Raw genomic sequence first — 20,980 nt, 5'->3', positions numbered from 1 at the left:
CTGCTATCCCAGAACACAACAACAACACTGCTATCCTAGAACACAACAACAACACTGCTATCCTAGAACACAACAACAACACTGCTATCCTAGAACACAACAACAACACTGCTATCTTAGAACACAACAACAACACTGCTATCCTAGAACACAACAACAACACTGCTATCCTAGAACACAACAACACTGCTATCCTAGAACACAACAACACTGCTATCTTAGAACAACAACACTGCTATCCGAGAACACAACAACACTGCTATCCTAGAACACAACAACACTGCTATCCTAGAACACAACAACACTGCTATCCTAGAACACAACAACAACACTGCTATCCTACAACAACAACACTGCTATCCGAGAACACAACAACACTGCTATCCTAGAACACAACAACACTGCTATCTTAGAACACAACAACAACACTGCTATCCGAGAACACAACAACACTGCTATCCTAGAACACAACAACACTGCTATCTTAGAACACAACAACAACACTGCTATCCTAGAACACAACAACAACACTGCTATCCTAGAACACAACAACAACACTGCTATCCCAGAACACAACAACAACACTGCTATCCCAGAACACAACAACAACACTGCTATCCGAGAACACAACAACACTGGTATCTGAGAACACAACAACACTGCTATCCTAGAACACAACAACAACACTGCTATCCTAGAACACAACAACAACACTGCTATCCTAGAACACAACAACAACACTGCTATCCTAGAACACAACAACAACACTGCTATCCTAGAACACAACAACAACACTGCTATCCTAGAACACAACAACAACACTGCTATCCTAGAACACAACAACAACACTGCTATCCTAGAACACAACAACACTGCTATCCTAGAACACAACAACACTGCTATCCTAGAACACAACAACACTGCTATCCGAGAACACAACAACACTACTATCCTAGAACACAACAACAACACTGCTATCCTAGAACACAACAACACTGCTATCCGAGAACACAACAACAACACTGCTATCCTAGAACACAACAACAACACTGCTATCCTAGAACACAACAACAACACTGCTATCCGAGAACACAACAACACTGCTATCCTACACAGAACCCCCCCTCCTCACCTCCCCCTGTAGACAAACTTCATGGGCTCCACTGCCAGCGCCGTGGCAACCACATCATCAGCGTTGTGTCTCCGCCCACACACCGTCATCAGCCCGTCCATTCTACCCACGATAAACACCAGGTTGTCCTGGAGACCACACACACAGGGTGGTTAGTCACTGCCCAACACATCTAGTCAAATAAAGTAAAAGGTGTATTTGTCACATGCTTGGTAAACAACAGGTGTCAACTAACAGTGAAATGGATGGTCAGGTCCAGCAGTATGTCAAGTAAAATAAAATGTTATTTGTCACATGCTTAGTAACCAGACTAACAGTGAAATGATTATCTACTGACATCAGCTATACCTAATTTAGCAGCTACATTTAGCAGATATCATGCTAGCAGATACACTACCGGTAAAACGTTTGGAGTCATGTAGTAACCAAAAAATCTAAATAGATTTTATATTTGAGATTCTTCAAAGTAGCCACCCTTTGCCTTGATGACGGCTTTGCACACTCTTGGCATTCTCTCAACCAGCTTCATGAGGTAGTCACCTGGAATGCATTTCAATTAACAGGTGTGCCTTGTTAAAAGTTCATTTGTGGAATTTATTTCCTTCTTAAATGCGTTTGAGCCAATCAGTTGTGTTGTGACAAGGTAGAGGTGGTATACAGAAGATTGTCTTTTACCAAATAGGGCTAAGTCCATATTATGGCAAGAACAGCTCAAATAAGCAAAGAAACGACAGTCCATCATTACTTTAAGACATGACAATCAGTTAATATGGAACATTTCAAGTGCAGTCGCAAAAACCATCTAGCGCTGATGAAACAGGCTCTCATGTGGACCGACACAGGAAAGGAAGACCCAGAGTTACCTCTGCTGCAGAGAATAAGTTCATTAGAGTTACCAGCCTCAGAAATTGCAGCCCAAATAAATGCTTCATAGAGTTCAAGTAACAGACACGTGTCAACATCAACTGTTCAGAGGAGACTCTGTGAATCAGGCCTTCATGGTCGAATTGCTGCAAAGAAACCACTATTAAAGGACACCAATAAGAAGAAGAGACTTGGCCAAGAAACACGAGCAATGGACATTAGACTAGAGGAAATGTGTCCTTCCAACCGCGGTCTTTGTGAGACGCAGTGTGGGTGAACGGATGATCTCTGCATGTGTGGTTCCCACCGTGAAGCATGGAGGAGGAGGTGTGATGGTGTGGGGGTGCTTTGCTGGTGACACGGTCTGTGATTTATTTAGAATTCAAGGCACACTTAACCAGCATGGCTACCACAGCATTCTGCAGCGATACACCATCCCATCTGGTTTGGGCTTAGTGGGACTATCACTTGTTTTTCAACAGGACAATGACCCAAAACACACCTCCAGGCTATTTGACCAAGAAGGAGAGTGATGGAGCGCTGCATCAGATGACCTGGCCTCCACAATCCCCCAACCTCAACCAAATTGAGATGGTCTGGGATGAGTCGGACCGCAGAGTGAAGGAAAAGCAGCCAACAAGTGCTCAGCATATGTTGGAACTCCTTCAAGACTGTTGGAAAAGCATTCCAGGTGAAGCTGGTTGAGAGAATGCCAAGAGTGCGCAAAGCTGTCATCAAGGCAAAGGGTGGCTATTTGAAGAATCTCAAATATAAAATATATTTTGATTTGTTTAACACTTTTTTGGTTACTATATGATTCCATATATGTTACAGTTTTGATGTCTTCACTATTATTCTACAATGTAGAAAATAGTAAAAATAAAGAAAAACTCTTGAATGAGTAGGTGTTCGAAAACTTTTGACCGGTAGTGTACATTTAGCAGACGCATTTAGCAGACATCATGCTAGCAGAAACATTTAGCAGATACATCACGCTAGCCGATACATCACGCTAGCCGATACATTTAGCAGATACATCACGCTAGCCGATACATCACGCTAGCCGATACACCACGCTAGCCGATACATCACGCTAGCAGACATCACGCTAGCAGACATCATGCTAGCAGACACATGCTAGCAGACACATCACGCTAGCAGACACATTCAGCAGACATCATGCTAGCAGAAATATTTAGCAGACGTCATGCTAGCAGACATCACGCTAGCAGATACATTTAGCAGACATCACGCTAGCAGACATCACGCTAGCAGATACATTTAGCAGACATCACGCTAGCAGATACATTTAGCAGACATCATGCTAGCAGATACGTCATGCTACATTTAGCAGATACATCACGCTAGCCGATACATCACGCTAGCCGATACATCACGCTAGCCGATACATCACGCTAGCCGATACATCACGCTAGCAGACACATCATGCTAGAAGAAACATTTAGCAGACATCACGCTAGCAGACATCACGCTAGCAGATACATTTAGCAGACATCATGCTAGCAGATACGTCATGCTACATTTAGCAGATACATCACGCTAGCCGATACATCACGCTAGCCGATACATCACGCTAGCCGATACATCACGCTAGCAGACACATCATGCTAGCAGACGCATTCAGCAGACATCACGCTAGCAGATACATTTAGCAGATACATCATGCTAGCAGACGAATTTAGCAGATACATCACGCTAGCAGACGCATTTAGCAGATACATCATGCTAGCAGATACATTTAGCAGATACATCATGCTAGCAGAAGCATTTAGCAGATACATCATGCTAGCAGACGCATTCAGCAGATACATCATGCTAGCAGACGCATTCAGCAGATACATCATGCTAGCAGACGCATTCAGCAGACATCACGCTAGCAGACGCATTCAGCAGACATCACGCTAGCAGACGCATTCAGCAGATACATCATGCTAGCAGACGCATTCAGCAGACATCACGCTAGCAGACGCATTCAGCAGATACATCATGCTAGCAGACGCATTTAGCAGATATCATGCTAGCAGACACATCATGCTAGCAGACACATCATGCTAGCAGACACATCATGCTAGCAGATACATCATGCTAGCAGACACATCATGCTAGCAGACACATCATGCTAGCAGATACATATAGCAGACATCATGCTAACAGATACATTTAGCAGACATCATGCTAGCAGATACACTTAGCAGACATTTAGCAGACATCATTCTAACAGATACACTTAGCAGACACATTTAGTAGACATCATGCTAGCAGACACATTTAGCAGACATCGTGCTAACAGATACACTTAGCAGACATCATGCTAGCAGATACATTTAGCAGACATCGTGCTAGCAGACACACTTAGCAGACATCATGCTAACAGATACACTTAGCAGACATTTAGCAGACATCATGCTAGCAGCTGGGCATGTAAGGATCCTAGTAATAGATAACAGTGAACTCACAGGTCCTACAAAGCCCAGTAGTGACGTCCTGGTGAAGGGTCTGCCACTGATGGGACCTCCTGACGCTCTTACTGGGATGGTCTGGAACAGGCAACAGGACTATGCACACACCACTAGACACACACCACATAGCTCCTAACGCTGTTACTGGGATGGTCTAGACCAGACAACATAACTATACACACCACATAGCTCCTAACGCTGTTACTGGGATGGTCTAGACCAGACAACATAACTATACACACCACATAGCTCCTAACGCTGTTACTGGGATGGTCTAGACCAGACAACATGACTATACACACCACATAGCTCCTAACGCTGTTACTGGGATGGTCTAGACCAGACAACATAACTATACACACCACATAGCTCCTAACGCTGTTACTGGGATGGTCTAGACCAGACAACATAACTATACACACCACATAGCTTCTAACGCTGTTACTGGGATGGTCTAGACCAGACAACATAACTATACACACCACATAGCTCCTAACGCTGTTACTGGGATGGTCTAGACCAGACAACATGACTATACACACCACATAGCTCCTAACGCTGTTACTGGGATGGTCTAGACCAGACAACATGACTATACACACCACTCAGTATTCATTTATGTAGTTACTGCCTTTAATTAACCAGGAAAGTTATTGAGAACACATTCTCTTTTGCAGTAACAATGTGACACCATGATGAGTGTTAAAGTGACAGTACAAACCTGGAATGTGTTCTTGGTCATGCCCGGGAGGCCGTAGTATGCCATGCCGGTGCTCCCACCGGTGCTCCCGCCGGTGCTCCCAGAACTCACACAGATCTCCCCAACCTCGTCTGTCTGGCAGAGATAAGGAGTTCCCTCCACACGCACCACACACACCAGCGCTGTGGACACACACACACACACACACGTCATAACATCACACACACCAGCGCTGTGGACACACACACACACACACACACACACGTCATAACATCACACACACACCAGCGCTGTGGACACACACACACACACACACACACACACACACACGTCATAACATCACACACACACCAGCGCTGTGGACACACACACACACACACACACGTCATAACATCACACACACACCAGCGCTGTGGACACACACACACACACACACACACACGTCATAACATCACACACACACCAGTGCTGTGGACACACACACACACACACACGTCATAACATCACACACACCAGCGCTGTGGACACACACACACACACACACACACACACACACACACGTCATAACATCACACACACACCAGTGCTGTGGACACACACACACACACACACGTCATAACATCACACACACACCAGCGCTGTGGACACACACACACACACACACACACACACGTCATAACATCACACACACACCAGCGCTGTGGACACACACACACACACACACACACACACGTCATAACATCACACACACCAGCGCTGTGGACACACACACACACACACACACACACACACACGTCATAACATCACACACACACCAGCGCTGTGGACACACACACACACACACACACACACGTCAAAACATCACACACACACCAGCGCTGTGGACACACACACACACACACACACGTCAAAACATCACACACACACCAGCGCTGTGGACACACACACACACACACACACACACGTCATAACATCACACACACCAGCGCTGTGGACACACACACACACACACACACACACACACACACACACACACACACACACACACACACACACACACACACACACACACACACACACACACACGTCATAACATCACACACACACCAGAGCGGGATATCAATAAACAAAGCATTGTAATCAGTAGGACAACGTGTTCCACCTAACCACCCTCGTTCCAGGCTAAGTTGTTTAGGTGTTTCCCTCGTTCCAGGCTAAGTTTAGTGTTTTCCCCTCGTTCCAGGCTAAGTTTAGGGTTTTTCCCTCGTTCCAGGCTAAGTTTAGTGTTTTTCCCTCGTTCCAGGCTAAGTTTAGTGTTTTTCCCTCGTTCCAGACTAAGTTTAGTGTTTTCCCCTCGTTCCAGGCTAAGTTTAGGGTTTTCCCCTCGTTCCAGGCTAAGTTTAGGGTTTTTCCCTCGTTCCAGGCTAAGTTGTTTAGGTGTTTCCCTCGTTCCAGGCTAAGTTGTTTAGGTGTTTCCCTCGTTCCAGGCTAAGTTTGGAGTTTTCCCCTCGTTCCAGGCTAAGTTTAGGGTTTTTCCCTCGTTCCAGGCTAAGTTTAGGGTTTTTCCCTCGTTCCAGGCTAAGTTGTTTAGGTGTTTCCCTCGTTCCAGGCTAAGTTTAGGGTTTTTCCCTCGTTCCAGGCTAAGTTTAGGGTTTTTCCCTCGTTCCAGACTAAGTTTAGTGTTTTTCCCTCGTTCCAGGCTAAGTTTAGGGTTTTCCCCTCGTTCCAGGCTAAGTTTAGGGTTTTCCCCTCGTTCCAGGCTAAGTTTAGGGTTTTTCCCTCGTTCCAGGCTAAGTTTAGGGTTTTCCCCTCGTTCCAGGCTAAGTTGTTTAGGTGTTTCCCTCGTTCCAGGCTAAGTTTAGGGTTTTCCCCTCGTTCCAGGCTAAGTTTAGGGTTTTTCCCTCGTTCCAGGCTGTTCATTAGGTTTTTCCCTCGTTCCAGGCTAAGTTTAGGGTTTTCCCCTCGTTCCAGGCTGTTCATTAGGTTTTTCCCTCGTTCCAGGCTAAGTTTAGGTGTTTCCCTCGTTCCAGGCTAAGTTTAGGGTTTTCCCCTCGTTCCAGGCTAAGTTTAGGGTTTTCCCCTCGTTCCAGGCTGTTCATTAGGTGTTTCCCTCGTTCCAGGCTAAGTTGTTTAGGTGTTTCCCTCGTTCCAGGCTAAGTTTAGGGTTTTTCCCTCGTTACAGGCTAAGTTTAGTGTTTTTCCCTCGTTCCAGGCTAAGTTTAGGGTTTTCCCCTCGTTCCAGGCTAAGTTTAGGGTTTTCCCCTCGTTCCAGGCTAAGTTTAGGGTTTTCCCCTCGTTCCAGGCTGTTCATTAGGTTTTCCCCTCGTTCCAGGCTGTTCATTAGGTCTTTCCCTCGTTCCAGGCTAAGTTTAGGGTTTTTCCCTCGTTCCAGGCTGTTCATTAGGTTTTTCCCTCGTTCCAGGCTAAGTTTAGGGTTTTCCCCTCGTTCCAGGCTGTTCATTAGGTTTTTCCCTCGTTCCAGGCTGTTCATTAGGTTTTCCCCTCGTTCCAGGCTAAGTTTAGGGTTTTTCCCTCGTTCCAGGCTAAGTTTAGGGTTTTTCCCTCGTTCCAGGCTAAGTTTAGGGTTTTTCCCTCGTTCCAGGCTAAGTTTAGGGTGTTTCCCTCGTTCCAGGCTGTTCATTAGGTGTTTCCCTCGTTCCAGGCTGTTCATTAGGTTTTCCCCTCGTTCCAGGCTGTTCATTAGGTGTTTCCCTCGTTCCAGGCGAAGTTTAGGGTTTTTCCCTCGTTCCAGGCTAAGTTTAGGGTTTTTCCCTCGTTCCAGGCTAAGTTTAGGGTGTTTCCCTCGTTCCAGGCTGTTCATTAGGTGTTTCCCTCGTTCCAGGCTGTTCATTAGGTTTTCCCCTCGTTCCAGGCTGTTCATTAGGTGTTTCCCTCGTTCCAGGCGAAGTTTAGGGTTTTTCCCTCGTTCCAGGCTGTTCATTAGGTTTTTCCCTCGTTCCAGGCTGTTCATTAGGTTTTCCCCTCGTTCCAGGCTAAGTTTAGGGTTTTTCCCTCGTTCCAGGCTAAGTTTAGGGTTTTTCCCTCGTTCCAGGCTGTTCATTAGGTTTTTCCCTCGTTCCAGGCTGTTCATTAGGTTTTTCCCTCGTTCCAGGCTGTTCATTAGGTTTTCCCCTCGTTCCAGGCTAAGTTTAGGGTTTTTCCCTCGTTCCAGGCTAAGTTTAGGGTTTTTCCCTCGTTCCAGGCTAAGTTTAGGGTTTTTCCCTCGTTCCAGGCTAAGTTCAGGGTGTTTCCCTCGTTCCAGGCTAAGTTTAGGGTTTTTCCCTCGTTCCAGGCTAAGTTTAGGGTTTTTCCCTCGTTCCAGGCTAAGTTTAGGGTGTTTCCCTCGTTCCAGGCTGTTCATTAGGTGTTTCCCTCGTTCCAGGCTGTTCATTAGGTTTTTCCCTCGTTCCAGGCTGTTCATTAGGTTTTTCCCTCGTTCCAGGCTGTTCATTAGGTGTTTCCCTCGTTCCAGGCTGTTCATTAGGTGTTTCCCTCGTTCCAGGCTAAGTTTAGGGTTTTTCCCTCGTTCCAGGCTAAGTTTAGGGTTTTTCCCTCGTTCCAGGCTAAGTTTAGGGTTTTTCCCTCGTTCCAGGCTAAGTTTAGGGTTTTTCCCTCGTTCCAGGCTGTTCATTAGGTGTTTCCCTCGTTCCAGGCTGTTCATTAGGTTTTTCCCTCGTTCCAGGCTGTTCATTAGGTGTTTCCCTCGTTCCAGGCTGTTCATTAGGTGTTTCCCTCGTTCCAGGCTGTTCATTAGGTGTTTCCCTCGTTCCAGGCTAAGTTTAGGGTTTTTCCCTCGTTCCAGGCTAAGTTTAGGGTTTTTCCCTCGTTCCAGGCTAAGTTTAGGGTTTTTCCCTCGTTCCAGGCTGTTCATTAGGTTTTTCCCTCGTTCCAGGCTGTTCATTAGGTGTTCCCCTCGTTCCAGGCTAAGTTTAGGGTTTTTCCCTCGTTCCAGGCTAAGTTTAGGGTTTTTCCCTCGTTCCAGGCTGTTCATTAGGTGTTTCCCTCGTTCCAGGCTGTTCATTAGGTTTTCCCCTCGTTCCAGGCTGTTCATTAGGTTTGTCCCTCGTTCCAGGCTGTTCATTAGGTGTTCCCCTCGTTCCAGGCTAAGTTTAGGGTTTTTCCCTCGTTCCAGGCTAAGTTTAGGGTTTTCCCCTCGTTCCAGGCTGTTCATTAGGTGTTTCCCTCGTTCCAGGCTGTTCATTAGGTTTTTCCCTCGTTCCAGGCTGTTCATTAGGTTTTCCCCTCGTTCCAGGCTGTTCATTAGGTTTTTCCCTCGTTCCAGGCTAAGTTTAGGGTTTTTCCCTCGTTCCAGGCTGTTCATTAGGTTTTTCCCCCGTTCCAGGCTGTTCATTAGGTTTTCCCCTCGTTCCAGGCTAAGTTTAGGGTTTTTCCCTCGTTCCAGGCTAAGTTTAGGGTTTTTCCCTCATTCCAGGCTAAGTTTAGGGTTTTTCCCTCGTTCCAGGCTAAGTTTAGGGTTTTTCCCTCGTTCCAGGCTGTTCATTAGGTGTTTCCCTCGTTCCAGGCTGTTCATTAGGTGTTTCCCTCGTTCCAGGCTGTTCATTAGGTTTTTCCCTCGTTCCAGGCTAAGTTTAGGGTTTTTCCCTCGTTCCAGGCTAAGTTTAGGGTTTTTCCCTCGTTCCAGGCTAAGTTTAGGGTTTTTCCCTCGTTCCAGGCTGTTCATTAGGTGTTTCCCTCGTTCCAGGCTGTTCATTAGGTGTTTCCCTCGTTCCAGGCTGTTCATTAGGTGTTCCCCTCGTTCCAGGCTAAGTTGTTTAGGTGTTCCCCTCGTTCCAGGCTAAGTTGTTTAGGTGTTTCCCTCGTTCCAGGCTAAGTTGTTTAGGTGTTTCCCTCGTTCCAGGCTAAGTTTAGGGTTTTCCCCTCGTTCCAGGCTAGGTTTAGGGTGTTCCCCTCGTTCCAGGCTAAGTTGTTTAGGTGTTTCCCTCGTTCCAGGCTAAGTTGTTTAGGTGTTTCCCTCGTTCCAGGCTAAGTTGTTTAGGTGTTCCCCTCGTTCCAGGCTAAGTTGTTTAGGTTTTCCCCTCGTTCCAGGCTAAGTTTAGGGTTTTTCCCTCGTTCCAGGCTAAGTTTAGTGTTTTTCCCTCGTTCCAGGCTAAGTTTAGGTGTTTCCCTCGTTCCAGGCTAAGTTTAGGGTTTTCCCCTCGTTCCAGGCTAAGTTTAGGGTTTTCCCCTCGTTCCAGGCTAAGTTGTTTAGGTGTTTCCCTCGTTCCAGGCTAAGTTTAGGGTTATTCCCTCGTTCCAGGCTAAGTTGTTTAGGTTTTTCCCTCGTTCCAGGCTAAGTCGAGGGTTTTTCCCTCGTTCCAGGCTAAGTTGTTTAGGTGTTTCCCTCGTTCCAGGCTAAGTTTAGGGTTATTCCCTCGTTCCAGGCTAAGTTGTTTAGGTGTTCCCCTCGTTCCAGGCTAAGTTGTTTAGGTGTTTCCCTCGTTCCAGGCTAAGTTGTTTAGGTTTTTCCCTCGTTCCAGGCTAAGTTTAGGGTTATTCCCTCGTTCCAGGCTAAGTTGTTTAGGTGTTTCCCTCGTTCCAGGCTAAGTCGAGGGTTTGTGTTGTACTTTCACCCTTTTTTCTCCCCAACTTCGTGATATCCAATTGGTAGTTACAGTCTCGTCCAATCGCTGCAACTCCCCTACAGATGCTGAAGCTGTTGTTTAGATTTTTCTGTTGTTACAGGCTGTTTTTTTTCCTTTATTTGTCTTTTGTTAATTCGTTCCAGTCATTGGCAGCAGAGAACTGGAAGGAAAGGCAGTCAAAGGAAGTGTTGGCTTTGGGGATGACCAGTGAGATATACCTGCTGGAGCGTGTGCTACGTGTGGGTGTTGCAATGGTGACCAGTGAGCTGAGATAAGGCGGAGCTTTACCTAGCAAAGACTTATAGATGACCTGGAGCCAGTGGGTTTGGCGACGAGTATGAAGCGAGGGCCAGCCAACGAGAGCATACAGGTCGCAGTGTTGGGTAATATATGGGGCTTTGGTGACAAAACGGACGGCACTGTGATAGACTGCATCCAATTTGCTGAGTAGAATGTTGGAGGCTATTTTGTAAATTACATCACCGAAGTCAAGGATCGGTAGGATGGTCAGTTTTACGAGGGTATGTTTGACAGCATGAGTGAAGCACTTTTGAAAGCCGATTCTATATTTAATTTTGGATTGGAGATGCTAAATGTGAGTCTGGAAAGAGAGTTTACAGTCTAACCAGACACCTAGGTATTTGTAGTTGTTTCAGATTTTGCAGCTCTTTCAGAACATCAGCTGTCTGGATTTGGGTGAAGAAGGGAGGGGGGGGGGGGGCCTTGGGCAAGTTGCTGCAGTGGGTGGTGAGATGTTGGCCGGGGTAGGGGTGCCAGGTGTCAAGCATGGCCAGCCGTAGAAAAATGCTTATTGAAATTATCGATTAATCGGTGGTGACAGTGTTTCCTATCCTCAGTGCAGTGGACAGCTGGTAGGAGGTGCTCTTATTCTCCATGGACTTTACAGTGTCCCAGAACTTTTTTGAGTTAGTACTACAGGATGCAAATTTCTGTTTGAAAAAGCTAGCCTTAGCTTTCCTAACTGCCTGTGTATATTGGTTCCTGACTTCCCTGAAAAGTTGCATATCGCGGGGGTTATTCGATGCTAATGCAGAACGCCACAGGATGTTCTTGTGCTGGTCGAAGGGAAGTCAAGTCTGGGGTGAATCAAGGGCTATATCTGTTCTTGGTTCTACATTTTTTGAATGGGGCATGCTTATTTAAGACGGAGAGGAAAGCACTTTTGAAGAATAACCAGGTATCCTCTACTGACCGAATGAGGTCAATATCCTTCCAGGATAGCCGGGCCAGGTCGATTAGAAAGGCCTGCTCGCTGAAGTGTTTTAGTGAGTGATTGACAGTGATGAGGGCTGGTCGTTTGACCGCAGACCCGTTACGCACGCAGGCAATGAGGCAGTGGTCACTGAGATCCTGGTTGAAGACAGGAGAGGTGTATTTAGAGGGCAAGTTGGTCAGGATGATATCTATGAGGGTGTCCATGTTTACGGATTTAGGGTTGTACCTGGTAGGTTCCTTGATAATTTGTGTGAGATTGAGGGCATCTAGCTTAGATTGTAGGATGGCCGGGGTGTTAAGCATGTCCCAGTTTAGGTCACCTAGTAGCACGAGCTCTGAAGATAGATGGGGGCGATTAATTCACATATGGTGTCCAGGGCACAGCTGGGGTCTATAACAGGCGGCAACAGTGAGAGACTTGTTTCTGGAAAGGTGGATTTTTAAAAGTAGAAGCTCGATTTGACAGAACTCTGCAGGCTAACTCCGCCCCCTTTGGCAGTTCTATCTTGTCGGAAAATGTTATAGTTAGGGATGGAAATGTCATAATTTTTGGTTGCCTTTCTAAGCCAGGATTCAGACACGGCTAGGACATCTGGGTTGGCAGAGTGTACAAAGGCAGTGAATAAAACAAACTTAGGGAGGAGGCTGCTAATGTTAACATGCATGAAACCACTGCTTTTACGGTTACAGAAGTCAACAAATCAGAGCGTCTGGAGAATGGGAGTGATGCTGGGGGCTGCAGGGCCTGGGTTAACCTCTACATCACCAGAGGAGGAGCAGGATAAGGGTACGGCGAAATACTATAAGAACTGGTCTTCTAGTGCGTTCGGAACAGAGAGTAAAAGGAGCAGATTTCTGGGCGCGGTAGAATAGATTCAATGCATAATGTACAGACAAGAGTATGGTAGGATGTGAGTACAGTGGAGGTAAACCTAGGCATTGAGTGACGATGAGAGAGGTTGTGTCTCTAGAGGCACCATTTAAGCCAGGTGAAGTCACCGCATGTGTGGGGGGTGGACAAAAGGGCTAGCTAAGGCATATTGAGCAGGGCTGGAGGCTCTTCAGTGAAATAAGACAAAAATCACTAACCAAAACAACAATAGACAAAGCATACTGACATTAGGGAGAGGCATGTGTAGCCGGGTGATCATAGGGTCCAGTGAGTAGCTAGGCGAGCTGGAGACACGGCAATTCAGACAGCTAGCAGGCCTTGCGCTAGCAGACCTTGCGCTAGCAGGCCTTGCGCTAGCAGGCCTTGCGCTAGCAGGCTAGCAGATGGGACTCAGGGGAACGAAGCGACGGGAGAGCCTGTTGAAACCCCCTCGGACGGTTACGTCGGCAGACCAGTCGTGATAGATCAGCGGGTCCAGGCCAATTGGCCAAAGAGGTATTGAAACCCAGGAATTGTCTGATAGATCTCTTCGGGCCTAGCTGAGCCTGGCTCGAGGCTAACTGGTGCTTGCCTCGGGACAGAGACGTTAGCCAGGAGTAGCCACTCGGATAGCAGCTAGCTAGCTGCGATGATCCGATGTAAAGGTTCAGAGCTTGCGGTAGGAATCCGGAGATGTTCTTTAGGTTTCCCCCTGTTACAGGCTGTTCTTTAGGTTTCCCCCCTGTTACAGGCTGTTCTTTAGGTTTCCCCCCTGTTACGGGCTGTTCTTTAGGTTTCCCCCCTGTTACAGGCTGTTCTTTAGGTTTCCCCCCTGTTACGGGCTGTTCTTTAGGTTTCCCCCCTGTTACGGGCTGTTCTTTAGGTTTCCCCCCTGTTACAGGCTGTTCTTTAGGTTTCCCCCCTGTTACGGGCTGTTCTTTAGGTTTTCCCCCTGTTACAGGCTGTTCTTTAGGTTTCCCCCCTGTTACAGGCTGTTCTTTAGGTTTCCCCCCTGTTACAGGCTGTTCTTTAGGTTTCCCCCCTGTTACGGGCTGTTCTTTAGGTTTCCCCCCTGTTACAGGCTGTTCTTTAGGTTTCCCCCCTGTTACAGGCTGTTCTTTAGGTTTTCCCCCTGTTACGGGCTGTTCTTTAGGTTTTCCCCCCGTTACAGGCTGTTCTTTAGGTTTCCCCCCTGTTACAGGCTGTTCTTTAGGTTACCCCCTGTTACAGGCTGTTCTTTAGGTTTTCCCCCTGTTACAGGCTGTTCTTTAGGTTTCCCCCCTGTTACAGGCTGTTCTTTAGGTTTCCCCTGTTACAGGCTGTTCTTTAGGTTTTCCCCCGGTTACGGGCTGTTCTTTAGGTTTCCCCCCTGTTACGGGCTGTTCTTTAGGTTTTCCCCTGTTACAGGCTGTTCTTTAATAAAAGTAAGCAACTTATCTGGCTTTACCTGCTGAACGGGCTGAACTGTAGAATGAGCTGTAGAATGTGTACTAGCTGGATGTACCGCCTGGTATGAGCTGTAGAATGTGTACTAGCTGGACGTACCGCCTGGTATGAGCTGTAGAATGTGTACTAGCTGGATGTACCGCCTGGTATGAGCTGTAGAATGTGTACTAGCTGGACGTACCGCCTGGTATGAGCTGTGGAATGTGTACTAGCTGGACTTACCGCCTGGTATGAGCTGTAGAATGTGTACTAGCTGGACGTACAGCCTGGTATGAGCTGTAGAATGTGTACTAGCTGGACGTACCGCCTGGTATGAGCTGTAGAATGTGTACTAGCTGGACGTACCGCCTGGTATGAGCTGTGGAATGTGTACTAGCTGGACGTACCGCCTGGTATGAGCTGTAGAATGTGTACTAGCTGGACGTACCGCCTGGTATGAGCTGTAGAATGTGTACTAGCTGGACGTACCGCCTGGCATGACCTGGCCCACGTCCTGCACTGTGAGGACAGAGAGCTTCTCCTCGGTGTCAACCCGGATCACACTGTGGCTCAGACCACTCATGGACAGAACCGCCTTCCCTGGTGGAGCGACGCCCGACTCCGGAGGTCTGAGGAACCAACATTTATATACAGTATGGTTATATAGGTAAACTAACAGAACTTCCCTGGTGGAGGGACAACTGACTCTGGAGGGGAAACAGACACAGATAGTGCCTTCAGAAAGTATTCATACACCTTGACTTACTGCACATTTTGTTGTGTTACAACCTGAATTCAAAATGGATTAAATTGTTTGTTTTTCTCACCCATCTACACAAAATACCCTAGAATGACAAAGTGAAAACATGTTTTTCTGAATTTTTTGCAAATTTATTGAAAAATAATAACAGAAATATCTCACAGTATTTACATTTATATACAGGGAAGAGGGCACGACAAAACCTATTCCCCATCAAAAGACTGAAAAGATTTGGCATGGGTCCTCAGATCCTCAAAAGGTTCTACAGCTGCACCATCGAGAGCATCCTGACTGGTTGCATCACTGCCTGGTACGGCAACTGCTCAGCCTCCGACCGCAAGGCACTACAGAGGGTAGTGCGTACAGCCCAGTACATCATCGGGGCCAAGCTTCCTGCCATCCAGGAACTCTATACCAGGCGGTGTCAGAGGAAGGCCTTAAAAATTGTCAAAGACTCCAGCCACCTCAGTCATAGACTGTTCTCTCTGCTACCACACGGCAAGCGGTACCAGAGCACCAAGTCTAGGTCCAAGAGGCTCCTAAATTGCTTCTACCCCCAAGCCATAAGATTCCTGAACATATAATCAAACGGCTACCCAGACTATTTGATTGCCACCCCCCCCCTTCCACACTGCTGCTACTCTCTGTTATTATCTATGCATAGTCACTTTAATAACTCTACTTATATGTACATATTAACTCAATTCCCTCAACACCGTTGCCCCTCCACATTGACTCAGTACCGTAATACCCTGTATATAGCCTCCACATTGACTCTGTACCGTAATACCCTGCATATAGCCTCCACATTGACTCTGTACCGATACCCCCTGTATATAGCCTCCACATTGACTCTGTACCGTAATAACCTGTATATAGCCTCCACATTGACTCTGTACCGTAATACCCTGTATATAGCCTCCACATTGACTCTGTACCGATACCCCCAGTATATAGCCTCCACATTGACTCTGTACCGGTACTCCCCTGTATATAGCCTCCACATTGACTCAGTACCGGTACCCCCCTGTATATAGCCTCCACATTGACTCTGTACCGGTACACCCTGTATATAGCCTCCACATTGACTCTGTACCGGTACCCCCTGTATATAGCCTCCACATTGACTCTGTACCGATACCCCCTGTATATAGCCTCCACATTGACTCTGTACCGTAATACCCTGTATATAGCCTCCACATTGACTCTGTACCGTAATACCCTGTATATAGCCTCCACATTGACTCTGTACCGATACCCCCAGTATATAGCCTCCACATTGACTCTGTACCGGTACTCCCCTGTATATAGCCTCCACATTGACTAAGTACCGGTACCCCCCTGTATATAGCCTCCACATTGACTCTGTACCGGTACCCCCCGTATATAGCCTCCACATTGACTCTGTACCGGTACCCCCTGTATATAGCCTCCACATTGACTCTGTACCGGTACCCCCTGTATATAGCCTCCACATTGACTCTGTACCGGTACCCCCTGTATATAGCCTCCCCATTGACTCTGTACCGGTACCCCCTGTATATAGCCTCCACATTGACTCTGTACCGGTACCCCCTGTATATAGCCTCCACATTGACTCTGTACCGGTACCCCCTGTATATAGCCTCCACATTGACTCTGTACCGGTACCCCCTGTATATAGCCTCCACATTGACTCTGTACCGGTACCCCCTGTATATAGCCTCCACATTGACTCTGTACCGGTACCCCCTGTATATAGCCTCCACATTGACTCTGTACCGATACCCCCTTTATATAGCCTTCACATTGACTCTGTACCGGTACCCCCTGTATATAGCCTCCACATTGACTATATACCGGTACCCCCTGTATATAGCCTCCACATTGACTCTGTACCGGTACCCCCCTGTATATAGCCTCCACATTGACTCTGTACCGGTACCCCCTGTATATAGCCTCCACATTGACTCTGTACCGGTACCCCCTGTATATAGCCTCCACATTGACTCTGTACCGGTACCCCCTGTATATAGCCTCCACATTGACTCTGTACCGGTACCCCCTGTATATAGCCTCCCCATTGACTCTGTACCGGTACCCCCTGTATATAGCCTCCACATTGACTCTGTACCGGTACCCCTTGTATATAGCCTCCACATTGACTCTGTACCGTAATACCCTGTATATAGCCTCCACATTGACTCTGTACCGTAACACCCTGTATATAGCCTCCACATTGACTCTGTACCGGTACCCCCTGTATATAGCCTCCACATTGACTCTGTACCGGTACCCCCTGTATATAGCCTCCACATTGACTCTGTACCGTAATACCCTGTATATAGCCTCCACATTGACTCTGTACCGGTACCCCCTGTATATAGCCTCCACATTGACTCTGTACCGGTACCCCCTGTATATAGCCTCCACATTGACTCTGTTCCGGTACCCCTGTATATAGCCTCCACATTGACTCTGTACCGGTACCCCCTGTATATAGCCTCCACATTGACTCTGTACCGGTACCCCCTGTATATAGCCTCCACATTGACTCTGTACCGGTACCCCCTGTATATAGCCTCCACATTGACTCTGTACCGGTACCCCCTGTATATAGTCTCCACATTAACTCTGTACCGGTACCCCCTGTATATAGCCTCCACATTGACTCTGTACCGGTACCCCCTGTATATAGCCTCCACATTGACTCTGTACCGTAATACCCTGTATATAGCCTCCACATTGACTCTGTACCGGTACCCCCTGTATATAGCCTCCACATTGACTCTGTACCGGTACCCCCTGTATATAGCCTCCACATTGACTCTGTACCGGTACCCCCTGTATATAGCCTCCACATTGACTCTGTACCGGTACCCCCTGTATATAGCCTCCACATTGACTCTGTACCGTAATACCCTGTATATAGCCTCCACATTGACTCTGTACCGGTACCCCCTGTATATAGCCTCCACATTGACTCTGTACCGGTACCCCCTGTATATAGCCTCCACATTGACTCTGTACCGGTACCCCCTGTATATAGCCTCCACATTGACTCTGTACCGGTACCCCCTGTATATAGCCTCCACATTGACTCTGTACCGGTACCCCCTGTATATAGCCTCCACATTGACTCTGTACCGGTACCCCCTGTATATAGCCTCCACATTGACTCTGTACCGTAATACCCTGTATATAGCCTCCACATTGACTCTGTACCGGTACCCCCTGTATATAGCCTCCACATTGACTCTGTACCGGTACCCCCTGTATATAGCCTCCACATTGACTCTGTACCGTAATACCCTGTATATAGCCTCCACATTGACTCTGTACCGGTAATACCCTGTATAGAGCCTCCATATTGACTCTGTACCGTAATACCCTGTATATAGCCTCCACATTGACTCTGTACCGGTACCCCCTGTATATAGCCTCCACATTGACTCTGTACCGTAATACCCTGTATATAGCCTCCACATTGACTCTGTACCGGTAATACCCTGTATATAGCCTCCACATTGACTCTGTACCGGTAATACCCTGTATATAGCCTCCACATTGACTCTGTACCGTAATACCCTGTATATAGCCTCCACATTGACTCTGTACCGTAATACCCTGTATATAGCCTCCACATTGACTCTGTACCGTAATACCCTGTATATAGCCTCCACATTGACTCTGTACCGGTACCCCCTGTATATAGCCTCCACATTGACTCTGTACCGGTACCCCCTGTATATAGCCTCCACATTGACTCTGTACCGTAATACCCTGTATATAGCCCCCGCTACTGTTATTTCCTGCTGCTCTTTAATCATGTTATTCTTATCTCTTACTTTTTTTTGTTGGTATTTCAATACAACTGCATTGTTGGTTAAGGGCTTGTAAGTAGCAATTCACTGTAAGGTCTACACCTGTTGTATTCGGCGCATTAAACAAATCAAATTTGATTTGATTTAAACCCTGAGTGAATACTTTGAAGAAGCACCTTTAACAGTGATTATAGCTGTGAGTCTTTCTAGGGAGGTCTCTAAGAGCTTTCCACACCTGGATTTGGCAACATTTTCCTATTATTCTTTTCAAATTTTTCAAGCTCTTTCAAATTGGTTGTTGATCATTGCTAACCAACCATTTTCTGGTCTCGCCATAGATTTTCAAGTAGATTTAAGTCAAAACTGTAACTCGGCCACTCAGGAACATTCACTGTCTTCTTGGTAAGCAACCCCAGTGTATATTTGGCCTTGTGTTTTAGATTATTGTCCTGCTGAAAGGGGAACCCATGTCCCAGTGTCTGTTGGAAAACAGAAAACCAGGTTTTCCTCTTGGATTTTGCCTGTGCTTAGCTCCTGTCATGACTCTCCTGTGAGGATCCAAAAGGATCCAGTGGATCAGCTCTCTCTCTCTCTCCCGCAGAGGGGAAGAGGGATGGATGTGGGGGTTTTACAACACCTCACTCGATCGTAAACCATTGGCGGCAGACGATTCCTTTTGGTGCCTAGTTTGGGTGATCGGAATGTCTGTATGAAGAGTTTACCGCCCAAAACCACAACATCAAACAATGGTCACCTGCAGGAGGAGAAATATATATACTATACCTAGAAATATATATTCAATACCTAGAAATATATAGACAATACCTAGAAATATATAGACAATACCTAGCCTGGTCCCAGACCTATAACATCACTAACAGAACCATCCCTAACCATACTATATACTATAACAATATGCTAACTACAGACCTGTTCACCTGCAGGAGGAGAAATATATATACTATACCTAGAAATATATATACAATACCTAGAAATATATAGACAATACCTAGAAATATATAGACAATACCTAGAAATATATATTCAATACCTAGAAATATATATACAATACCTAGAAATATATAGACAATACCTAGAAATATATAGACAATACCTAGAAATATATATTCAATACCTAGAAATATATATTCAATACCTAGCCTGGTCCCAGACCTATAACATCACTAACAGAACCATCCCTAACCATACTATAAACACTGCTCAAAAAAATAAAGGGAACACTTAAACAACACAATGTAACTCCAAGTCAATCACACTTCTGTGAAATCAAACTGTCCACTTAGGAAGCAACACTGATTGACAATACATTTCACATGCTGTTGTGCAAATGGAATAGACAACAGGTGGAAATTATAGGCAATTAGCAAGACACCCCCAATAAAGGAGTGGTTCTGCAGGTGGGGACCACAGACCACTTCTCAGTTCCTATGCTTCCTGGCTGATGTTTTGGTCACTTTTGAATGCTGGCGGTGCTTTCACTCTAGTGGTAGCATGAGACGGAGTCTACAAACCACACAAGTGGCTCAGGTAGTGCAGCTCATCCAGGATGGCACATCAATGCGAGCTGTGGCAAGGTTTGCTGTGTCTGTCAGCGTAGTGTCCAGAGCATGGAGGCGCTACCAGGAGACAGGCCAGTACATCAGGAGACGTGGAGGAGGCCGTAGGAGGGCAACAACCCAGCAGCAGGACCGCTACCTCCGCCTTTGTGCAAGGAGGAGCAGGAGAATCACTACCAGAGCCCTGGAAAATGACCTCCAGCAGGCCATAAATGTGCATGTGTCTGCTCAAACGGTTAGAAACAGACTCCATGAGGGTGGTATGAGGGCCCGACGTCCACAGGTGGGGGTTGTGCTTACAGCCCAACACCGTGCAGGACGTTTGGCATTTGCCAGAGAACACCAAGATTGGCAAATTCGCCACTGTGCTCTTCCCAGATGAAAGCAGGTTCACACTGAGCACGTGACAGACGTGACAGAGTCTGGAGATGCCGTGGAGAACCTTCTGCTGCCTGCAACATCCTCCAGCATGACCGGTTTGGCAGTGGGTTAGTCATGGTGTGGGGTGGCATTTCTTTGGGGGGGCCGCACAGCCCTCCATGTGCTCGCC

The 20,980-nt window shown here is 46.9% G+C and overlaps 1 protein-coding gene across 9 annotated transcripts in view; it reads right to left on the bottom strand.

Moving 5' to 3' along the window:
* Window positions 1–20,980, bottom strand: part of dip2a (DIP2 acetate--CoA ligase A) — a 292,605-nt gene that overhangs the window by 58,677 nt on the left and 212,948 nt on the right. For all 9 annotated transcript variants that reach the window (XM_082967286.1, XM_082967283.1, XM_082967284.1 and 6 more), the window contains 4 exons: window positions 14,780–14,919; window positions 5,198–5,358; window positions 4,474–4,554; window positions 1,133–1,260 (listed from right to left, as the gene is read on the bottom strand). In XM_082967286.1, the coding sequence (XP_082823412.1) occupies window positions 1,133–1,260; window positions 4,474–4,554; window positions 5,198–5,358; window positions 14,780–14,919 (510 nt within the window). The remainder of the gene's footprint in view (window positions 1–1,132; window positions 1,261–4,473; window positions 4,555–5,197; window positions 5,359–14,779; window positions 14,920–20,980) is intronic.

The sequence above is a fragment of the Salmo salar genome, chromosome 21 (genome assembly GCF_965601325.2).
Source record: "Salmo salar chromosome 21, fSalSal1, whole genome shotgun sequence".
In the NCBI taxonomy this organism is placed as follows: domain Eukaryota; kingdom Metazoa; phylum Chordata; class Actinopteri; order Salmoniformes; family Salmonidae; genus Salmo; species Salmo salar.
This window is presented reverse-complemented; position numbering and strand designations above follow the sequence as displayed.